Below are 24,885 nucleotides of genomic sequence, written 5' to 3'. Positions count from 1 at the left end.
AGAGGGGAAAAGTATGCCAAGGCGTGGAAACAAAATGACATGACCGTCTTGGAACAGCAAGCAGGTATTTCAATATCATTGGAGCACAGACTTGTCAAATAAGATTAGAGAAGTCTAACCTTGCATAGCCTGTTGAGTTGTTTCTTCATTGAGAAAAGCAAGAAAAAGCAGTGAAAGATTTTAAGTAATATTAACAGGGAGCCTGGAGAAAGTAATGAGGACAGGCAGTCCCCGTGAAAAATAAAATGGGAGGTGCCTGGGTGGCTCAGTTGTTAAGCGTCTGCCTTTGGCTCAAGTCATGATCCCAGAGTCCGGAGATCAAGCCCCATATCAGGCTCCCTGCTCATCAGGAAGCCTGCTTCTCCCTCTCGCTCTCCCCCTGCTTGTGTTTCCTCTCTCACTGTCTCTCTCTCTCTCTCTCTGTCAAATAAATAAATAAAACCTTTAATAAAATAAAATGGGTCAGGATTAAGGCTGAGATAGGTGTTTGGGACATGGCAACAGATATAAGAGACATTAGGGGTTGGAATTTGACAGAACAAGGAAAGAATTTAAGATATCTAGCTTGGATTACTTGAGTGGGAGTTGTCACCATTTTGTGAAATGGGAAACATGAGGAAGGACAGGTTGAGGGAGGGAAAGAGACAATAAGCTTGAGCAACAGCAGCAGCAACTGCAAGGGGTTGAATTAGGAAGGGTGGTCAGAGCACTTGAGACTGGGAAGGGGTGCAGGGGTAGATGGGATGTTATTTGCAATGCTCTCATTTTAATTTGGGGGTTGGGTTCACATGCATTGTTGGACCTTATACTTATATAGATATTATATATACTCTAGTATAGAGATCAAATATTACATAATAAACTTTAAAAGTAGCATTTGGGGAGTGCCTGGGTGGCTCAATGGGTTAAGGCCTCTGCCTTTGGCTCAGGTCATGGTCTCTGGGTCCTGGGATCAAGCTCCGCATAGGTCTCTCTGTGCAGTGGGGAGCCTGCTTCCTCCTCTCTCTCTGCCTGCCTCTCTGCCTGCTTGTATCTCTGTCAAATAAATAAATAAAACCTTAAAAAGAAAAAAAAAGCATTTGGTAAAACTGCTCTAGAAAAAAAAAATAATACCTTGAGATTTGGAGAAAACATCCTAATTCTCCTTATAAGCATTAGACTTTAGTCATATGCCACTAAAGCAAAGATCATTTGATTTACCTAGTCCTTTCCCCACACATTAAAATTTAAAACTAAGAAACTAAAGAAGCATGGGATCGATGGCCAGCAGAAGGGACTGTATCCTCTGCAGCTTTGTGGTACTTATCATTGTCAGGTCAACCGCCACGACCTTTTTTTCAAGATGTTATTTATTTAAGAGGGGAAGGGGGCAGAGATAGAGGGAGAGAAAGCCAATCAGACTCCACACTCAGTCCCAGAACCCTGAGATCAGATCTGAGCAGAAACCAAGAGTAGGACCCTCAAACCACTTTGCCACCCACAGGCCCCAATGACTGTCTTATTTTTAACAAATATAAGGAAGATTGAAAGGGCTTCCTGAAAAAAAGTAAGACTTTCCTCTTAAAGTTGCTTACATTTATTAAAGGACCTACTTTATCATGTTTTATTTTTATGAAAAGATAAAGGATCTTGTTTGGAATAGTTTCCATTTTGTCTCGGGGTGACTTGGAATTTTTAATCGGGTAGTGAGGGAAGGCCTCGGTGGGTAGCTGACGTTTATTTTAGCAAATACTTGAAGGAGGTGAGGACAAGAGCCTTTCTGATCCTGGGGAAGAGCTTCTCAGGGAGTTGACTCAGTACCAGCCCCAAGCTAGAGTTGTGCTCAGCAAAAGGAGGTCAGTGTGGCAGGCAGAGCACTACTGGGCAACAGATGTAGGCCATTGTTAAGGACATTGGCATTTACTCTGAGGGAGGCAGGAAGCCATTGAGGGGTTATAAGCATAGGAGTGACATTATCAGAACTTATTTTAAAGATTTTATTTATTTATTTGAGAAAAAAAAGAGTGAGAGAGCACATGAGCAGGAACAGGGTAGGGGGGCAAGAGGGAGAGAAGGAAAGACAGACTCCCCACTGGGCAGGGAGCCTGATGCAGGGCTTGATGCCAGGACCCTAAGAACATGACCTGAGCTGAAGGCAGACACTTAGCCAACTGAGCCACCCAGGTGCTCCCAGATCTTATTTTAAAAGATTTCTCTACCACAGTAAGTAGACTGTAAAAGGGCAAGGATTGAAGTTTGATCATTAGGAGACTATGTTAATAAACCCATGAGAGATGGGTGGTTACTTGGACCAGGTTGATAGCAGTCATCAGATTCTAGATTTAAAGATACAGCCCGGAGGATTGCTTGACAGATTGGCTGTAGATGTTCATAGTGATGAAATTAAATTCACTTGAGAAGAGAATGGGCGCCTAGGTGGATAGTGGGTTAAGCCTCTGCCTTTGGCTCAGTCATGACCTTAGGGTCCTGGGATCAAGACCTGCATGGGGGCCTCTCTGCTCATCAAGGAGCCTGCTTCCCTTCTCTCTCTCTCTGCCTTTCTGCCTACTTGTGAGCTCTGTCAAATAAATAAAATCTTTTTAAAAAGGAGAGAAGATAATTGACAAGTTATCTCTAAAACATAGAAATGCAAAGGACGAAGGGTAGACAAGACAATCTTGAATTAAAAGAGCAGAGGGCAAAAATTGTGGGACAACATACGTGATCAGATATTAATAGTCGGATGAGTTAATCAGATCTCAAGATTCCAAAGCTATGGTAATTAAGACAATGTGATACGGTGCAAAGATAACCAAATAGGCCAATGAAACATAGGATCTGGAAAGAGTCCCATACATAGGTAGATGCTTATTTTGTGACAGAGGTGGCACCATGGAGCAGTGGGGAAAGGTTTTTATTTACAGTAATGGTCCTGTGCCAATTGGATATCATCTATTTGTATAATCATAGCCCCAAACTCAGACCATACACAAAATTTCCAGTTTCTTTACAGATAAAAAGTAAAACAGAGTTTCTAGAAGATAATATAGGAAAATATCTATGTGACTTGGAAATAAGGAAAAGTAATCAAACAGGGCACAGAAAGCATTAGTCATAAAGTAAAACACAGAGAATGATAAATTGAAATAGGTGAAAATTAAACACTTCATCAAAAGGCACCATTAAGAGTGAAAATAAAGGGCAGAGTGGGAGAAAATATTCAGACTATATGAAGGAAAATGGACAAGGGACTTCACACCATGAAAGAGGAGAAGGACACATGCAAATAGCCAATAAACATAAGTAAAGGTGCCCTCACTTGTTTTTCTGGAGTCGTGACCATATTATGTAATGCTGAACCACATTTCCATCCTCTTCATATATCTTTAGGGGGGGAAAAATCGAGCTTCCTGGGTCTTTATTTGTATTACTAAATCTTTAGGACTGAATAGGAATTGAGACTGTTCAAATTATACTAAAGCTTAAATGGCTATTTAAAGAAAATATAAACCAACTCTTGAACATGAGCTTACTGTTTCAAGAAGAGTTCTCCTACCATGGGCCTCAGCAGTATCTTTGTTATTAATTTGTTATTAATTGATGCTTTGGCCTTGCTCTCCAGAGCCTTCAGGCCTGGGGTATGAGGTGCTGGCTAAGAAAAATACCAACACGAAAATGAACATTTCCTTTCTTAAAGGAATTATCACTGGGGAAGAAGAATGCAGTGACTATTCTGTACCCAAAAATGCATATTTTCTTATAATGTTTGAAAATTTATTTTGAATGTAACCTAAAATTAGAGGCTGCCCTAACTAGCAGTTATTGATGGTCATGGGAGGAAGGTTTTCATAAGATGGCCCTGGGATCTAAGGTAACGCGTGTGATTAGTGGAGACTGGAAGTGATAAGGATAGAAAAGCATCTGTGTTTAGAATGCTCCAATGAGCAATCAGCACTCTCCTGAGATGACCCTTTACTGTTGCTAGGCACTCAGTTCTGTTTCTGGAGTGGGTGGCAACATTATGTAATGCTGAACCACATTTCTATCCTCCTTATATATATTTGGGGAAAGAATTAGAGCTTCCAAGTGGTTTTTTTTATACTATTAAATTTTTAGGATTGAATAGAAATTGAGATTGTTCAAATTTGGCCTAAAATTTGAATGGTTGTACATTTCAAGGAAAAAAAAAAAGTCTATCCCTGAACATGAGATTCCTATTTTAACCTCTTTTACCATAAGCATCAAATAATGTTAGGTACTCAAGTATAAGCAGTTTAGGTGATTAATTTACATAATTCACATCAGATACAAGGAACTCCCATCTCTCAGCTAGATCTTCCAGCCCCAGAAGTGCTTGATAGAGAAGGATTTCCTTTCTCCTTATGGAGTGTTCTGATCTTTTCAGAGCAAAGCCTCTGAAAATTTAAACAGCAGTTTAGAGTTTCATTTTGAGCAGCCTGGTGGACAAAAATGAAGCTATGATGGGCCCTCGTATTGAAAACATGAAAAATTCTAGATTAAATACTTTATGACATATTTTTGAAGGTACTGGTGATGAAAGCTATGAAAGTCATATGAGTATTCTTATAAAATGAAAATACTAGCTAGCAATATGATCAGTTAAAAACTTTAAAACCTATCGATATTGTTTAAAGAAAATAGTATGGTTTTGTATAATGGCTGGAAATTAAAAATGTCTGATGGTGATCTCCTCTAACAATCACAACAAATGCCTTTGGAGTTATTTAAAAGAAAACAAAATATACCATTGAGAGGTGCCTGGGTGGCTCAGTAGGTTAAGTGTCTGTCTGTGGCTCGGGTCATGATCTCAGGGTCCTGGGATTGAGCCCTACATGGGGCTCCCTGCTCAGCAGGGAGCCTACTTCTCCCTCTCCCTCTGCCCACCCTGCCCCAAGTGTTCTGTCTCTCAAATTTTAAAAATCTTTTAAAACACACACACATACACACACACACCCCACTGGGGTGACTAGGAAGCACAGACTCCACATAGGCCAAAAGCCCATTAAGGCCTCTAGCAGTCTCTATCAAGCACTTCTGGGGCTGAAAGATCTAGCTGAGAGATAGGAGTTCGTTGTATCCGATGTGAATTATGTAATTAATCACCAAAAGTGCTTATACTTGAGAGTACCTAACATCATTTAATGCTTATGGTAAAAGAGTTTAAAATAAGAATCTTGTGGTTTTTTGGGACCATAAAAATCTCATGTTCATATTACGACCAGAACTAACACCCAGTTTAGTCTAATACCATAAAGCCAGAAACCAAGAACTAGAGAATTAGGTCTCAATCATTCCAGAGAAAAAAGAGAACACAAGTAGAACAAATAGTACAGAATAAGATGTTAGATTTAAGCATAAATCAGAATTATAATAAACAGATAAACTAATAATTCTAATTAAAAGACAGATTTCAGACAGCATAATGAGTCTGGTTAAATATTTACAAGAGAATATATTTAGGCAAAAATGTACTAAACTACAAGAATAGATAAATCCACAGTTATGGTAGGAACTTTTTAACATAAAATATTTTAAATATTTCTGTCTTGAATTGTTGACTCTTCCTCTTGTACGTTTTTCTTTAGGAATATGGAGTTTGTTAATTCAGTTTCAGGTAATCCAGTTTTGTACATAATTTCAGTCTTTATATAACTGAAACTTAACCTGTTGAGAAATAACTTAGTGAAAATACTTCTAAAATGCATTTCATTGGTCCCTACCTTCTTTGCAAAATTGTTTCACTATTTTTATACAAAAAATCTAAAAGCTACAGAAAATTTGAGAGTCTAAGGAATGCCCATTTACCCTTCACCTAGAATCACTTACTGTTTTGTTTTGTTTTTGTTTTTGTTTTTTAAGATTTATTTGAGAGAGAGAGTGTGCAGGTGAGCAGGGGGAGGGGCAGAGGGAGAGAGAGTATCTCAAGCAGACTCTCCCTTGAGCATGGAGCCAGCCCGCAGGGCTCAATCCCAAGACCCTAAGATCCTGACCTGAGCTGAAATCAAGAGTCCACTTCTTAACAGATGGAGCCAGCCAGGGGCCCCTAGAATCACTGATTGTTAATGATTTGTCATAGTTGCTTTATCTCTTTCTTCCTCTTCCCTCCCTTCCCTCCTCTCCTTCTCTCACTGTAATTCTGCAATAGCAACAGGTTTTTGTTACTCTTGGTTTTACCTCACCTTTAAAAGTTGCTTCAACAAATGGTGCTGTAACAATTAGATGTCCTTGTGCAAAAAAAAAAAAAAAAAAAGCTAAAGAAAGATCTTTCGCCTTCCACAAAAATGACTTCAAAGTGGATCACAGACCTGAAAGTAAAATGCAAAACCTTTATACAACTTCCAAAAGAGAATGTAAGAGAATATCTAGGTGCCCTTGGGTTTGATGAATTTTTAGATACAACACCAAAAGCATGGTCCATGAAAGAAAAAAATAAATTGGGCTAAAAACCTGCTCTGCTAAGGACACTGTTAAAAGAATAAAAAGACAAACCACAGACTGAGAGAAAATGTATGCGAGGAACACTTAAAACTTAACAAGGAATTAAATAACCCAAATTAAAAATGGGCAAAAGAACTGAACAGACACCTCACCAAAAGAAGATATACAGATGGCAAATGCACATGTGAAAAGATACACTCTACATCCCATATGTCATTAGGGAAATGGAAATTAAAACAGTGAGATACCACTACACACCTATTAGAATATCTAAAATCATAAAAGTTAACAGCACCAATTGCTGGCAAGGGTGCAAAACAAAAACTCCTCTATCTATTGCTGGTGAGAATACAAAATGGTACAGCTGCTTTGGAAGACAGTTTGGCTATGGAAAAGTTGAACATAATCTTAACCATAGAATCTAGCAATAATGCTCATACAGCTCTATCCAACTGAACTGAAAACTTAGATCCACACAAAAACCTCTATGTGAATGTTCATAGAAGAAAGCTCATAGTAGACCAAATGCTGGAAACAACCAAGATGTCCTTTGCTAGGTGAATGAATGAATAAACCAGTATATCCATACTACAGAACACTAGAAGGATAAAAAGAAATGAGCTTATCAGGCCGCACAAAAACATGGATGAATCTTAAATGAATATTGCTAAGGTGGAAGAAGCAAGTCTGAAAAGGCTAAATACTGTATGATTCCACTTGTATGACATTCTGGAAAAGGCAAAACTATAGAGATTTTAGACCGCACTGGTTGTCAGGCATTGGGGGGAGTGTTAAATAGATGACTCCCAAGGGTTTTAATAGGGCAGTAAAACTGTTGCATAGGATACTGTAATGGTGCATATATGACATTGTTCATTTGTCAAAACTCCTACAACTTTACAGCACAAAGAAACCTTAGTTATGCAGATTTTAAAAATAACATCTTAGGAGACTGAGAAATCGGGACGAGATGCTAAATGTGACAAAATAATCTATATAAATGTATTAACTTTGTTGAAGGGAGTGGAGGGAAAAGGTGCTGATCTAAGTAACTTGGGAAATAATCAGAGGCTGTAAGACTAAGGTAAGAAAGAACTCTAAATGGCACTGTACTCTGGTTGGTAAAGTTGTAGCCCATGAAAATATGGGTTAACAATTTTCAAAGCATTATGCATGTTTTCTTGAATTAAACAATTAGCTAAATGTTTCTCACTGTTGGAATGGATGGTGACAAATAAGCACAGGGAGAACCATGTGGAAAAGAGGAAAGATGAGGGAGAGAGGCATGCAGGCTGGAAACACACACTCCCCAGATTGAAGCAGAAATACTAGAGGTGTATTTAGGAAACCATGTTGGAACATGTGGTTTATATAAAGCAGGGGTTTTCAAATTATGTTCTGATGAGCCCTTCAGAGGCTGGTGGGCAAGGGGGTAAGGAGGCTATTGAAGTGTTAAAGCAAAGCAGTGCAGCAGATGTATTAGGAAGGTTGATCTGACAGTGGAGCCAAGGGCTTGTGTTAGGAAATTATTCAGTAAGTCAGATGAGATGCATGAACCTAAAGGTATCACTGACCACTACTGGTTTGAACATTGATGATGAAAATGGATGCTTGGACTCTCGCCAGGGAAAAACCAACAGGACTGGGTTACAGATTGGATGGAGGGGAAGGAGAGCTCAAAGATCCCTGATTGAAATGGGTAAAGGTGAGGGATGGGTACCTGGGTGGCTCAGTTGATTAAGCCTCTACTTTCGGCTCAGGTCATGATCCCGGGGTCCTGGGATTGAGCCCCACATCAGGCTCCCTACTCAGCTAGGGATCCTACTTCTCCCTCTCCCTCTGCCTGCTGCTCCCCCTGCTTGTTCTTTCTCTCTCTCTCTCTCTCTCCCTCTCTCTCTCTCTGTCAAATAAAATCTTTTAAAAAATAAAAATAAAAAAAGAAAGTTGTTGAGTGTAAATCTAAAAAGTTTTCATCACATGAAAAAACTTTCTATTGTGTTAGACTTCCTGTGACTGTTTTGCTATATATGCAAGTATCAAATTGTTATGATGCACATCTGAAACTATTATGTTTTAGGTAAATTACATCTCAGTTTAAAAAAAAAAAAGAATTAAGCATTAAAAAAAAAAGAAAGAAAAATCTTATCTTGCTACCAAATCTGGACAGAACAAGTGAGCTGACACCACTCCAGACTAACAAAATATAAAGAGGCTTTTTCATGGCAACGTAATACAAAATGTCTTTTAAGGTCTTCAGCTTTACAAAAGAACATCATCATCATAATTATAATTTATGAATAAAATAAGGATTGTAAAGGTTTTTTGTTTTGTTTTGTTTTTAAGAATTTCAATGCAGTGGTACTGGGGTGTAAGGCATATGGAAGATAGTTCATTGATTATATCCAAGTTCTAAAGGGAAATACAAAGTGGAATGAAATTAACTTGAATATGTAAACTAGAACTACGATGGCTCACTGCAGGATCTGTACCTTGTATCAGCCGTGGGGATGAATACAGCAGACCTGGACATTGTGTTTTGGTTGGCACCTCAGTTCTTAATTAAGGTTTGTTGCTTTCTCAGAACTCACTAGGCTGGATAGCCCCTGTGCCTTTTAGGGGTTGCCCTGTGTTACATAGTAAAGCCCTAGGTTCTGTGGCTAGGCTAAAAATGCCACATCTGGTGTCTGTGAATTGGCTTCTGCTGAAGTAGCTTCACAGGGTAGTGTTGTTAGGTAAGGCAGAGATTGTTAATGATGTGGCTTCCAGCTGGTGAAGATAAAATCCCCAACAGACGACTTGGTATTCCTTCGAGCTGGTGACATCAGCCCCAAACCCAAGGCTCATCTTTGCGAGTGATAACAAACTCACCAAAGATTTATTGCCCATTCCTCCACCACAAGAAATTAAACTATAAATGAACTAAAAATATAAAGAGATATTTACTTGCTCTCAGTATAAAAAAGGTATACACACACACACAAATACAAATGCAAATTTACTTAATATAAAGGTTCACAAAAAACATGTTCATGTTAGCAAAATTCATAACCAAAATCAAAAGATACTAGAAAAATATTGGTTAAGATATAAAATAGACAAAAGAATGTCTAGAATCAATAATACTCTAGTAACGAGGCACCTGGGTGGCTCAGTTGGTTAAGCGTCTCCTTTCGACTCAGGTCACGTTCGCAGGCAGGGTCCTGGGATTGAGTTCTGCGGGGTGGTGGGGGGAGGAACTCTCTGCTCAGTGAGAAGCCTGCCTCTCCCCCTCCCCCCCGACCTGTATGCTCTCTCTCTCTCCCAATAAATAAAATCTTTAAAAAAAAAAATACTCTAGTAGTAGCATACCCAGATCTTAGTTTCACATACATTTTCCAATAAAAGGAACCAGGGCTCCTTGGCATAATAGCTGATTTTAGGAATGGGACAAAAAGTATGCAAGATGAGCCTGGACCATCTTGTAGTGCCAGAAAGTAACAAAGTGCTCAAAAAGGATAAAAATAAGAACAATGATGGTGTATGTCAAAGGGACATGGAGCCAACTGAAAGAGATCCAATGACCAAATCTGGAACAATTTGAGCAACAAAATAAAGCACTATTGTAATAGAACCCAAAGTGCACAATAAATATCCATGAGTTCATACTGATATAAATAACAAGTGAATAAATGAATGGGGGAAATAGAAAAATCTCCCATGCAGAATTCTAAATAATGTATGTAGATACTCTGCCTTCAAGGTGGTAGAACATAACTTGCCACTCCATAAGCATAAGCTGTATATAGTAATTTTCTTCCAAAAAATATTATATGGGAAGTGGGGCAGGGTTTCAGGGGGGTGTTCAGTAACTTTGCGGGCAAATACTGCTGCAATCAGGTGATTGAGGTTAATGTCGTAAGTGAGGAAGTCATGTTAATTGGACACATTCTTGATATGTGATGAAGATATCATGTTTGTGATAAACCTACCAAAAACCCTTATCCCCAGTCAAATCCTGACAAAAAATAAAGGAAAAATCCCAACTGAGGGTCGTTCTAAAAAAATACTTGACCAGCACTCCTAACTGTCAAGTCATCAAAAATAAGAAAGGCTTGAGAAACTTTCTGAGGAGCCTAGGGAGACCTATGATGAATAAATGTAATGTGGTAAATGGGGTAGGATCCCAGATGGTATTCTAAACTAGATAGATGTAGAAACTAAGCAAATCTGAATGAAGTATGGACTTTAATTAATACTAATGTGTTGTTAATGGTTCACCAGTTGTGCAAATGTTCCATTCTAATGTAAGATTTAAATAGCAGAAACTGCATATGTGATAGATGAGAAGTATCTGTACTATCGTCAGTTTTTCTGTAAATCTAAATCTATATTAAAATGAAAAATTTTTAGAAAGTTGAAGATATTATGACACTCGGTCCTAATTATTAGGTCTCCTAAACAAGGGCATTCTTTTATAGCCACAAGACTAATATCATCTAAAAAATAACATTATTGAGATAGTAACACCCAAAGTACAATTCATATTCAAATTGCTCAAATTGCCCTAATAATTCCTCATGTAGCTGCACTGTCATTCTTAATGCAGAAGCCAATCAGAGATGACATGTTGCATTTAATTGTCATTTCTCTTTAGTCTCTTTAACATACAACATTCCCCTGATGAGGAGGAATTTTAACGCCCCTTTCTTTAGAAATGGATAGATAGCTACCCTTTGTTTTATCACTTGTTTATTTTTTATTTTTTTTAGAGACTTTATTTATTTGAGAGAGAATGAGAGAGAGAGCACGAGAAGGGGGAGGGTCAGAGGGAGAAGCAGACTCCCTGCTGAACAGGGAGCCCAATGCAGGACTCGATCCTGGACTCCAGGATGATGACCTGAACCAAAGGCCACCCAGGCGCCCTGTTTAATCACTTGTACATGTTTTTTAAGGAGCAAAATGCAGCAAAGTCACAGTTGGTGGAGACTACACCATTTCTCACAACTGGGAGTATGTTCATCCCAAACTGCTTTTCATGAAATAACGCTTGATGTTTCAAAAGAGGCCGAGGGCTTCATAGTACCAACCAACCAGCATGCTGGTTTTGTGCTGTAATCACTAATGTCAGGATTAAATTAGGTGGTGGTGTAGTTCTTGTGGCACATGTTTGCTTTCTTTTTCTGTTGGTGAGTTGCCCAAGACAGTATAAAGTTTCCCCTCTAATTTTCTTATACAAAAAAAAAAGGGCTTAGACATTCTCTAATCAGTTGACCACCCAAGAGAGGAGGACATAAAAAATAGTTTTTAATCCTTTTAAGTTTAGGTTACTAAAATAATCAGAACATTAAAATTTCTATTATTTGTTTGCTATACAAAATACTTTCAACCTCATTAATGAGAGATCGTACCATGAAGGGTGCCCATGGAACGAGGGAGATTGTTCTAGCTCTAAGGTGAGGCATGAAAGGGAAATCTAGAAATCTCTGAGTCGGAGATACTGGAGGTCCTAGAAAGATTTGAATGAATGAAATGAAGTGGTTTAAGAAATATAAGAGTGGAATGTTTCCAAATCACTGCAAGTTTAGTTTTAATTAGAAAGTGATGGAGAGTTCGCAGATGTGTCCTTAGTGCTAGAAGACGCAGTGTGTAGCATATAGTATACTATCAGTGATAATCTGGTCTTGTGCACTAGAGAGGAATTAAGATTTTTTTTTATAGCTTTGATTTTTTAATACCCTCCCCCCCAATTATGGTTTGATGGCTAAAAATGTGTCATAACTTTTGCTTCAAATGTAGGCTGTTTTTAAAGCTGGGGAAACAGGGATGATTTTTAAAACTAGGAGTCAGTAAGACTGAGTTTTTGCAAAATTATTGCAAAACCGAAAACCTACTATGAATTTTAGCAAGACAGGTTATACTGCTACACAATAGAATTTCATGGATGCATTATGAGGGTTTGAGTGCTAATATGCACATAGCCTTCTGCCTTCATATGAGCCTGTGGCTAAGAAATTTTTTTTTAATTTGTTATTTTTGGAGTTAAGATTATTTTAAAGCAGAATTTTAAATTCCCGTTAGAGTGGGTGGGGCCTGGCAAGGTTGACACGTGAATCTGTGAGATGACTGGAGTTGACTGCTGTGCAACCCAAGCCACACGGAAGTGTCCATTGGGAGGACTTGGCAGCACTTCTCGGGCTGAGTTCAATTCAGGGAAGTTCACTTCATACTCAATGTGGTACCCAGTGACCGCCAGAGAACAAGACGGAATCCAGATTTATGGCTTTCCTTTACTCATTTATTTGTGTTGAGGCATGTATTTTAAACCAGAAAACTTTCCCAGCATTTTCAGTAGTAGTGGTTTGTGTGTTCTTTTTCTTCACAAGAAGCTTTTTTTAAACCTTAGATTACAACCGAACTCTTGTTACCTTTAACGTTCAGGGAGCTAATGCTAAATTTGGGTTTCAACATATCCTGTGCTGAAGGGGCTAAATGAAGAAAGCAGTTCCTCTCAGTTCAGAGTTAACTCAGGAGTCTGGGATTGGTCAGATGGTGGAGTAATTCTTAACCCCATCTGGAATAGGCACCTAACCAGTTTCATAGGAATTGGAGAGTGTGTAAATGCTGACGAAAGATGGTGGTATTCCTCCGTGTAGACTTTGTACACAATCAAAAAATGGGTCTCAGACATCTTTTTACATACGACAGTAGTGTATTGGTAGCCCACAATTACTTAGGTAACTTCTGAATATTGATTTCAACTAATACTGGGCATCCACCTGCAGTGGGTTATGCATTACATGAAGTACAAAGTGTTTTTGCTCTAGCAAGAAGAGCACAACTCTTAAAATTAGAAGTTGTGTTTATTATATTTTGGCTTTGACGCTTGCTGGATGCTGAATTCAGAAGTTCCTCAATGTCCCTGACCTTTATGTTTATCAACTAGGAGTTTATTTGTGGTGACACTCAGAACAGTTATACCTGGCAAACTGGGGAATGCTGGAGATTGGTTCACATAACAGATGCAGTCCCTACATTCTGTGGAACTCTGCCCACAGGATGCAAGGTTACTTGAGGGCTTCAAGGGTTTCCAGCCCCTGGTTCTGTAATGTACTCTGCCAAGTTCAGCATACTTTTTAAACATTTTTCTTTGGTTTGGGTCTAGCACCTAGTAGGTCCTAGTGGTGGGAAGGGGTGTGGGTGGCTAGGGGAGAGAGTGCGAGGATGAAATACAAGCCTGATTTGCTGTGGACCAATTTCTTTCCCCTAGTGTTATCTTTAGCTCTCCTTTTAGAGTAGAAATGAGAAGCTCTGGAGTAAAATTAGAAGTTCAGCTCTGACAACATGAAAATTCCAAGCTTCCTAGTGCTTGATGACTATAATTAAAACATGCATAAGGACTTTCAAAGGAATTTTTACTGTCTTTAGCTCTCCTTGGCAGTTTTAAACTTGTAGCATTGGTTACAGAATTCAGGATTTGGGGTTTTCTCATGGATTTGACTTTTTCTTTCTGTATGTAATTTTCATAATTTTCTTCAAGACTGTCGTTACCTGATGGCCACTTCACTGTTGTTTTACGGAATGGGAATTCTCTACTAGCAGAGATTCTTTGCAACAGATCCTTCTCAAAATTCATGGAGGACAGAAGTTACATATTATTTTGGCAGCGATCGTGCACAAACTTCTGCTCCACAATGGCTGCTTAAACAGTAGGAAGTAGGAAGAATATACAGGTACAGTGTATTATTGGGCTTTGCACTAGTTGCAATCATTTGGATGTAAATAGGCATAAATTCATTATTTTCAAAAGATTAAGTTTAAATATTAATTTTATTTTTTATTGGATATTAAATTTTAGTATATTGTAACTCTGCCTCTTTTCCCTTATAATCTGTTTTAGTGTCTGAGTAAGGACAAAGTTTGTCAGAAGTCAAGATCGCCTATAGTTATCTTCACATTAGTTTAAAAAATTCTGTTACACCAAAACCAGCTTATGATACTAATAGCGCATTGCTTAATCATAATCAGTTTTAATCCAAAACGAAACTAAGAATATTGTCACACCTTAGGTTTGCTGAAGATGCAGAACTCAGAAATTCAAGTTCTTGGACCCTACTTCCAGAGATTCTTATTCCCAGTTGGTTCTTATACATGGATTCATTTGGAAGCTAAACCATTTGTAGAGGATGCTTTTCAAGTAATTCAGAAGGTGGGCGGTGTGCCTGGGTGGCTCAGTTGGTTAAGCATCCAACTCTCGGTTTTTGGCTTAGGTCATGATCTTGGTGTCCTGGGGTCAAGCACCCATGGGACTCCGGGCTGAGTGTGGAGCCTGCTTAAAATTCTCTCCTTCCTCTCTCTCTGCACAACCCTCCCCCCCATCCCCCCCACCCCCATCCAACCACGCGCATGCTCTCTCAATCTCAATCTCTTTCTCTCTCTGAGAAAACCAAGTAGTTCAGAAGTACTTGAGGATTCCTCAGAGGATTCTAGGATCAATGAAATTGAGTTCTCTAGGGAACCTGAGTGGCTCAGTGGGTTAAAGCCTCTGCCTTACATTCAGGTCATGATCCCACGATCCTGGGATCAAGCCCCGCATCAGGCTCTGCTCGGCAGGGAGCCTGCTTCCTCCTCTCTCTCTGCCTGCCTCTCTGCCTGATTGTAATCTCTGTCTGTCAAATAAATAAAATCTTTAAAAATTAAAAAAAAAATTGAGTTCTCTCAGGACAACTTAATTATATTTGCCTTTTCTTTCTGTTTAAAGATTTTATTTATTTGACAGAGAGACACAGCAAGCAAGAGAAGGAATACAAGCAGGGAGAGTGGGAGAGGAAGAAGCAGGCTTTCCACTGTTGGGCTTGATCCTGGAACCCTGGGATCCTGACCCAAGCCGAAGGCAGCTGCCTAACAACTGAGCCACCCAGGGGCCCCTTATATTTGCCTTTTATTCACATCTATTTTATTTAAATTTCCTAAGAAGAATTTCCTCTGGAAGAAAAGTACTGCTTTGGAAAAAGTCAGGAAACTTTTGTTACAGACAGTTTCTAGGATACCTAATCATTTAAGAGTCTGATCCTATTTTGAAAATTCACAAGAGTCTTTGTTAATATTAGAGACCTAATATTCAAACAGAATTAAAGTGAACTGTGATAAAGGGCAGAAAATCCTTGCCCTTTTTCTGTCTCACATGAAGCCCTTTATAAACTTGGTTGTCATAATAACCTGCCTTTTTTTATTCCAGCAAATTCTGTGAATTCCCCATACACAGTGTTTCATGGTTTTTCTGACAGATACCGTGTACTAGTGTGCTGCTAATGCTTAACTACTGGAGGAAAGAGGACGGATTCCTATCATTTGCGAATTTCCTGGATATAAATTCTGCCTACAATAATGGCCTATTTCAAGCTTCCAATGTCAGGTCCCCGAATATGGAGTTGGGAAGAGAGACCTGCCATAGGGAACATTTCTATCATACACACAGAATAGATGAACTTCCAAGGCCACTTAAAATGTAGTAAGATAACTAGAAAATGAGGAGTTTGAATATTAATGGTCAGCTTTTAATGTTTTATATATTTATTTTACCATAGAATACCCAAGATTTTATTTCCATGCCTATCTTTGGGGAACTAGAGTGTGTCAAGATGGAAGAAGACTTAACTTTGCATTTGCATTCTTATGTTCTTTAAGTTAGTTACCTTTGTTAAATTTATGAGCAACAAAAGACTGTTAAGCTAAACATTGCATTGTACGGAGTTCCAAAGAAGACCTCATACATGAAAATTCATACATAGGGATACTAATAGACAATGCCCTGAACACTATTCCTCTAGTATTTAGAGCTGTGGGTTTCATATGGCTGTTTCCTGTACGTCAAAAAAAAAAATAAGAATGTGATATTAAAAAGCATCTCAGTTGAAATGACTTTTCCCCTAAAGGATATAGGTCTAACAGTCTAAACTGTTATCCTCCTATTGTTCCTCAAAAATAACCAGGTGGTCAAGCTTGATTCAAATTTAGAATGACACCACCTAAAGGAATAAAGATTTAGAACAAGGATGACAAATGATGGCAAATAAGACTACTCAGCTCCTGTCCTTAGATGGTGTGAGTGAGTTTAAGGTGCTGTGCTAAAGCGGATGCTGAGGCCGGGGTCAGCAGAAGGGAGTACAGTGAATGACTAGCCATCTGTTTGGAGGAATGGAGAACAGCAGAGAAACTTCTGCAGCTTTGCCATCCTTATACCAGGCTATCTTATGTAAATTTCACTGGTCTCAAACAGTCAGTCCCTAGAGTAAAGTAGATTACAGACAAATGGGACTTATAGTCCTTTTTTTTTTTTTTTTTTAAGATTTTATTTTTTTTTTTAAGATTTTATTTATTCATTTATTTGTCAGAGAGAGAGAGAGAGTACACACAAGCAGGAGAGTGTCAGGCAGAGGCAAAAAAATGAGAGAAACAAGCTCCCCACCGAGCAAGGAGCCCAATATAGAACTCGATCCCAAGACCCTGGGATCATGACCTGAGCCAAAGGCAGTGGCTTAACCAACTGAGCCACCCAGGCTTCCCTAAGATTGTATTTTTAAGTTATCTCTTCATCCAGCGTGGAGCTTGAACTTAGAACCCTAAGATCAAGAGTGCCATGCTGTACCGACTGAGCCAGCCCTGCACCCCCATGGTCTTTGATAAGGGCCTGGAGTGTTGTATTTTTTTATTGCTCTTTGAGAGTGTATTCAGTATCTATGTTAATTATGACTGACTCATCCTAACAGCCTGGTCTATCGGTCTTTTCATCATTCGGATTTTTGATTCTATAGTTTATTTTATTATTTTAGTATTTGGTATCCCATTTTAGTTCATCTCTAGTCTCATTGTTTTTAGTTTTCAGTCCTTTAGTCTAATAGAACACTATCATTACTATTTTTTGTTTGTTTGGGAGTATGATTCTAAAATACTGGATTAAGGAAAATTTGCCAAGTAGTTCCTATAGGTGCATTGTCCTATTATGTATTAGTATCATATTAGTATCATATAGTTTAGATTATTGGCAACAAGCTATTTGTTGCATTTACTTTTAACAAACTGCAATTTAAATTCTCTTATATTATTAAAGAGGGAATTTATTATCTAAAGACAGTCTTAAGGGAAATTAAAGTAGTTCAGAAATGTTAATATCAGCTATCATGTTTTGGGTTTTGTTTTTTTTAAGCGGAGAATATGATTGTTTAAATCTATATCTCAGAAGCAGTTCCTCTGTCAAAAAAAAATGCCCACTATCTGTTTGATTTTTCTACTCCTATTAAAAATAGACCCTAAATTAGTATTTCCCTATAAGAATATGAATTGATGCTACTCTTCTAAATTACAGTTTGGTAATATATTTTAAAAACCCTTGAAATTTCAAACCCTTCGAGCTAGTTATTCCATGTGTAGGATATCATTAAGAAATGAAAACTGATTTTTAAATGAGGATTTTGGAATGAGAATGCATGCTTTGGATCCAGACAATAAGCTTGCAAGGTGTGTGGCAGTAGTTTAACTTCTGTCAGCCTCGGTCTTCACTTTTGTAAAGTAGGTATGAAAGTCATACCTATCTCTGGATATTATTGTGAGAATTAACTGCAGCGATATTTGGAAAGTACTTGATATCCTACATGATACAAATGTCAAAATTGCTCTCATTAGTACCCATAGAAAGATTGTTCATCATAGCGTTCATCATAGCATTCATTAAAATAGTAAACACAGGAAAGGTTTTGAATGACTTTCATCCATATGAGGGAATATTATACCCTGTAGTTTTTATTTACTTATTTTTTTTAAGATTTTATTTATTTGTCAGAGAGGAGAGAGAGAGAGCACACAAGCAGGCAGAAAGGCAGGCAGAGGCGGAGGGAGAAGCAGATTCCCTGCTGAGCAAGGAGCCTGATGCGGGGCTCAATCCCAGGACTCTGGGATCATAACCTAAGCCGAAGGCAGTGGCTTAACCCACTGCCACCCAGGCATTCCCCCCCACCCCCGTAGTTTTTAAATGACATTCTTTAAGGATATGTAAAGATTTAAGAAAATGCTCATAATATCCCATTTAGAGAAAGGGCAGGATAAAAGTCTATATGCCCGGGTGCCTGGCTGGCTCAGTTGGTTAAATGACTGCCTTCAGCTCAGGTCTTGATCCTGGAGTCCCAGGATCCAGTCCCGCATCGGGCTCCCAGCTCCACAAGGAGTCTGCTTCTCCCTCTGACCTTCTCGCTCATGCTCTCTCTTGCTGTCTCTCTCTCAAATAAATAAATAAATTTTTTTTTTTAAAAAGTCTGTATGCTCTAAGATGTCAGTTAATTATGTTTTAATTATATTTTAATTCTATTATAAAATATTGTTCCTAAATATTGTCTTTAAATGTTAATTATGTTTTAAAATAGTGTTTTTTAAAGATATTGTAGAAAAAACTGGAAAAGATCATACCAAAATGTTAAGGGTCAATATTAATAATTCTTAAAACTGGGTGATAGGTAGAGGGGGATTATATTAATACTCTTGTTTCTATACAGTAGACTTTCATATTTCATAATCATTTTTTAAAAGAATGACAATAATAAAGTTTAAATCCTTAAAATTAGTGTTTTGTAACTTCTTTAGAGGTCAATTAACCCTTGGTCAATTTTGTTATTAAATTTTTATTGGTGCTTTAAGGTTTTTAAATCATTCAGGAGAATGGCAGTTCAGATTTGAGAACATTTGATAAAAATTATAATATATATAAATGTATGGAATAGCATTTGACAAAAAAGATGGTTCCTTCAGTAATGGAATTACTAGTGATTTGTCTTTTTTTTTAACATCGTCTAAAAATTCTAGCATAAGCTGTGTTTAGAATCTTAATTAGGAAAAGCTTTAATCAATTTTTAATGGAATACTGATAATTTTTATGCATTAAGGACTTTATTACTTCTAGTACTAAGAGCACTCTTACTAGTTGCTTCTGAGACTCATCTTTGAACAATACTGTTATCTAAGATGGTTTTGGTGAAGGATGGATTTATGTCTGAACATCTGTCTAGGAAATAGTCATTAAGTATTTTTCATATGTGAAATACGAAACAAGGGCCATCTCTACTATACATTTGATAAAATTTCTTTTTAAAGTAGTACAAATTTTTCAGTATAGCCAGTGTAAATATAGAAAACTTTACCTTAGTGGGAGGGAAAGGTATAGGGAGTATTTTGGCAGTTTTCCCTCTTTAGGCAGAAAAAAGATTAAGAGGAAATGAGTATTTCTTCCTGCCTCTATAACTGAAACAGTATTCAAATTTATAGGATGAATTTCATTTGTAGCAAACACTTTCTTTATAAACCATGAGTTTATTTTGTAGGTGGCCTTTTAAAATAAACTATTTGATTTTATACACTGTGCTCGTTGTTTGGCTTTATGCCCAACCTCCCAGGTTGCAAACATCCAGAGTAGGACCCAGTATTAAAGAAAATAAACCAGAAAAAAAAACAACACCTAGAAAATATTGCAGATGTTAGTAATAAATTACTCAGTAATATTCACATTAGAGCAGTAATAAATTATAATAGTGGTGGTCCTTAAAAATTGTCTTGCTGTTTATTAAGACATTTAATCTTTCCCATGTTCCAAATGAAATGTATTATTGTTTTCTACTCTTATAAGAGTTAGGTATTAGGGAATATTGTGTTTATTCATTTGACTGATTCTATTCAAAACAGAGGTTAAAAAATAAACCACCTATAAGCATAGTATCAACTAGTTCCAAATCCTTACAATATGTGAGAAAATTATGTTTTGGAAGTCAGTTACATTAAAAAAATCTATAACCTAGAATATACTAAAGGCAAAACAATCCTGACAAATTCTAAAATTCAAAAACAATTTAGAAGTCTATGGAGGAGTGACAAATCTTGAAAAAAAAAAAAAAAGGCATTAACTGAGCAGGTGGGGGAAAGAGGCATATTGAGGAAACCATGTTGGAACAGATGGCTTATATAAGGAAGAGGTTTTCAAATTATGTTCTGATGAGCAACCACAGGGGCTGGTCAACAAGGTGGTAAGGAGGCCAACTATTAAAGTCTTTAAGCAAAGGCAGTGCAGCAGGTCTATTAGGAAGATTGATTTGACATTGGAGCCAGAGGCATGTGTTGGGAAATTATACTGTTAAGTCAGAGGAGATGGCATGAGCCTAAATGTATCACTGGCCATGGGTTTGAAAATAAAATAGAAAGATGGATTCTTGGACTCTCACCAGGGAAAAACCAACAGGACTGGGTTAGATATTACAGCAAAGGAAAGAGGAGTCAAGAGTGACAGTAATGAAGAGTCTCATGTTGAATTTAAGTGCAGTCGTGCTGGGTTGTAAGGCTTATGGAAGATAATTCATTGATTGTATCCAAATTCTGAAGGGAAATACAAAGTAGAATGAAGTTAACTTGAGTATATAAACTAGAACTATGATGGCTCACTGATCCCTTGTATCAGCCGTGGGGATGAATACAGCAGACCTCGAAGTTGTGTTTTGATTGGCCCCTCAGTTCTTAAGGTTTGCTGCTTTCTCGGAACTCACTGTTCTGGATAGCCCCTGTGCCACATCGTAAAGCCCTAGGTTCTGTGGCTAAAAAAATAGCCACATCCAGTGTCTGTGGATTGGCTTCTGCTGAAGTAGCTTCACAGAGTGGTGTTGTTAGGTAAGGCAGAGATTGTTAATGATGTGGCTTCCAGCTGGTGAAGATAAAATCCCCAGCAGAAGACTTGGCATCTTTTGAGCTGTTGACATCAGCCTCAAACCCAGGGCTCATCTTTATGAGGAATAGCAAAGTCACTAGGGATTTACTATCCTTCCCCCACCAAAAAATAAACTATAAATGAACTAAAAATATAGGAATGTAGATACTCATTTTCAGGGTAAGACAAGCTTACTTACTATAAATGCAAACACCTATTTAATATAAAACTTCGTAAATATGGGTGTTATGGGCTGAATTGTGTCTCCCAAATTCATATGAAGGCCTAATCCCCAGTACCTCAGAATGTGACTGTATTTGGAGATAAAAGATTAAAGAAAGTGATTAAGTTAAAATGAAGTCTTTGAGGTGTCTTAATCCAATGGGACTAGTGTTCTTAGAAGAAAGAGGTTACACAGACTAAGAGATGACCATGTGAGGACACAGTGAGAAAGTGACCATTACAAATCCAAGGAGAAAGGCCTCAAAAGAAACCAAACCCACCAACACCTTGCTCTTGGCCTTCTAGCCTGCAGAACTATGAGAAAATAAGTATCTATTGCTTAAGCCATCCTATCTGTGGTTTTTTGTTTTGTTTTTAAGATTTTATTTATTTACTTTACAGAGAGAGAGCACAAGCAGGGGGAGCAGCAGATGGAGAGAGGGAGAAGCAAGCGCTCTGCTGAGAAGGGAGCCTGATATGGGGCCTGATCACAGGACCCTGGCCACCCAGGCACTACTCTGTGGTATCTATTTAATGACAGCCCAACATAGTTCAGCACATATTTTTAGCAGTATGTAAATAATACCAAAACAGTGTCAAACAACAATACTAAAACACTCTCAGAAAATAACAAGAACCTAGACAGATATTGCTTAATATGCAAAGAGACAAAGAAGGACCTAGAATCTACAACACTCCAGTAACAGTGATCGAATGTAGCACCCAGAACTTTGTCTTAAATACCACCCTCCAGTGAAAGGAACCAAGACTCCTTGGAGAAATGACGGATTATAGGAATGAGGCAGGATATACATTGGATGAGTCTGGGGCATCATATAGTGCCAGAAAGTAGCATATAGTTCAGAAAAACAAACAAATAAACCACACAATTGTAGGTCTGTCTGAGGGACACAGGAGCAAACTGAAAGATCTTGGTGCTCAAAGCCTTGAGCAGCAGAATGAAGTACTACTGTGTTAAAACCCCAAGTGTAAAATAAACTTGGGAGTCCATATTGATATAGATAAGTCACTGAATAGAGAAGAAATAATTCTCCCGTGCAGAAAAATTCAGATAATTTGTGTAGCTATTCCACTCAAGAAGATTGAACATAATTTCCTGAACTATGGCCCGTGCATAGCAGCTTCCCAAGAACACAGTATGGATGGGGGTGGGGTAGGGAGTAACCTTACAGTGAAGTCTGATAAACCCTACCTCAGCCTGCTGGTCAAGGTTAACAGCAGTTATAAATCATGCTGATAGCGGGTCCTTGATACAATAGGAAATGGTCCTCCTCCCAAAAACTGATACCTTAGTTTAATCATGAGAAAACATCAGACAAATTCCAGTAAAGGGATCTCCTCCAAAATCCACCAGTACTCAACACTGTCAAACTATTTCCCAAGGAAAGTCTGAGAATTTCTTTTTTTTTTTTTTTTTTAAACCAGAGCACTTAAGGAGACAGGGTAGGTAAATAGAATATGCCATCCTGGATGGGATCTGGGGGCAGAAAAAGGATGGTAGGTAAAAACTAAAGAAATCTGAATAGAATATGGACTTTAGTAGTTAATAACATAGCAATATTGGTTTGTGAATTGTGACTAATCATACTAACGCAAGATATAGGTAAGAGGGGAAACTTGTAGGGCTTATGGTAACTATAGTGTATTCCCAACTTCTCTGTAAAATTAAAACTATTCCAAAGTATTTTTTTTTAAGATTTTATTTATTTATTTGAGAGAGAGACAGTGAGAGAGAGCATGAGTGAGGAGAAAGTCAGAGGGAGAAGCAGACTCCCCATGGAGCTGGGAGCCCGATGTGGGACTCGATCCCGGGACTCCGGGATCATGACCTGAGCCAAAGGCAGTCGTCCAACCAACTGAGCCACCCAGGCGTCCCAAAACTATTCCAAAATATTTTAAATAGATCAGAAGAGTATAGAACAGGATATCATATACCATATGCATCATAAAGCCAGTAAACCCTTCAGAAAGTCATGTTTACTGGTTTTCAGGAATGTATATTAAAACATCTGTGAGATTATTTTTCTCCTACTTAGCTGGCACACTTTCTCATTTTTTTAAATAATGATGCCAATGAACAGCAATGTATAGGAGTGTAAAAGTGGAACTGCTTCTCTGGAGGGCATTTTGAGGTGAGGTAAAAATGTACGTGCTCTTTGAAGCAGCAACATCCTAACGAGGAAGTGAGTATAATGGACAGAACGGTTTTTATGTTATATGCAATCGCAAAAACCTGAAAGTCAATCAAAAGCCTATTTTATGGGATTATTTAAATAAAACTAAGAATCTCAATGAGGAATGTAATGAAGGTATTAAGAATACATACGTAGAATATTTGAGGGCAAAAAACTCCATGAGGTCGTACCTGAAAATGCCAATTGTAAGCCATGTGTATGTGTTGCTCCATTTTTGGGTCTGTCCTTTCATTGTATGTGTGATTGTACATATCTGTTGGATCTGCGATTTGGCAAAGTAATCTTAACAGATGGAGTTAAATTAAATCCTGTTAATGATTTAGGCATTTTATAAATGTTTAAAGAGAATATTTTAATGCATGTTGTAATATATCAAGTATTGACAGTACCATCCATAATTAGAAGCCAGTACTTCTTAAAATAGAGTGAAGGACCACTTTTGTATTACAAGTTATGTGTGACACACAACATGTTGCATATAACATGTGTTAGATTTAGGTTTTGGGAATATTACATGTGGACAAAAAGTAGAATTTGCATATAATAAAATGTTGCCTGCTGTTCTCTCTGGTAGGGTTGGGACAATTTTTATTTTTGGTGATTTTCTACATTTTCCTAATGCTCAAGGAACCATAGACTTTTTTGTGATGACAAAGGTTTTATTTTTAAATTCAAGTATAATTAACGGTGTTATTAATTTCAGGTGTACAATGAGAAAGTTTAATAATTTTGAAAATATAAAATTTTCCCATGATACCATACCTAGAATATTGAAATCCTTTTTAAAAATAAAAAGTATTTTTACTTTTGCTCTCTGAGTGGATTTAGTTTGTGAACAAATTTGCATTTATACAAATTTACACCATTGTATGTTTCCCATGTAGTTTCTACTTTTATTATTAGGTGAAGTTTTTATAAGCAGTTAAAAGCATTATTGTATTTCATTAGTCTACTTTTTACTTCTAGGTTGGTGTTTGGAATGCTTTATCCTGCATATTATTCCTACAAAGCTGTGAAAACAAAAAACGTGAAGGAATATGTAAGTATAGATTTATGAGTGATTAAGTCTAGCTTAATGAATCTATGATATTCAAGATAGAAAAATCATTATTTTAGAAATAGCTGAGATAATGTTTTTGGATAAAAATGTTATGTAAATAAAATGACCAACTTCATTAACTTCATAAACTGATTTTGAATACAATTCTAAAGTGGAGTTTCAAAAAAAAAAGTTCACAGTCAGTTGGCATTTAAGTAAGTGTAGGATTTCCAGACGGGTAATTGGATCTCTTATTCTTT

At 37.6% G+C, this 24,885-nt stretch overlaps 1 protein-coding gene across 2 annotated transcripts in view; it reads left to right on the top strand.

Moving 5' to 3' along the window:
* The window catches only part of REEP3 (receptor accessory protein 3), a 93,409-nt gene that overhangs the window by 22,266 nt on the left and 46,258 nt on the right, over window positions 1–24,885 (top strand). For both annotated transcript variants that reach the window (XM_032842187.1, XM_032842193.1), the window contains exon 2: window positions 24,553–24,625. In XM_032842187.1, the coding sequence (XP_032698078.1) occupies window positions 24,553–24,625 (73 nt within the window). The remainder of the gene's footprint in view (window positions 1–24,552; window positions 24,626–24,885) is intronic.

This window comes from Lontra canadensis, unplaced genomic scaffold (genome assembly GCF_010015895.1).
Source record: "Lontra canadensis isolate GAN:19392208 unplaced genomic scaffold, GSC_riverotter_1.0 scaffold3, whole genome shotgun sequence".
Classification (NCBI taxonomy): Eukaryota; Metazoa; Chordata; class Mammalia; order Carnivora; family Mustelidae; genus Lontra; species Lontra canadensis.
Note: the sequence above shows the minus strand (reverse complement) of the source record. Positions and strands in the feature narration are given on the sequence as shown.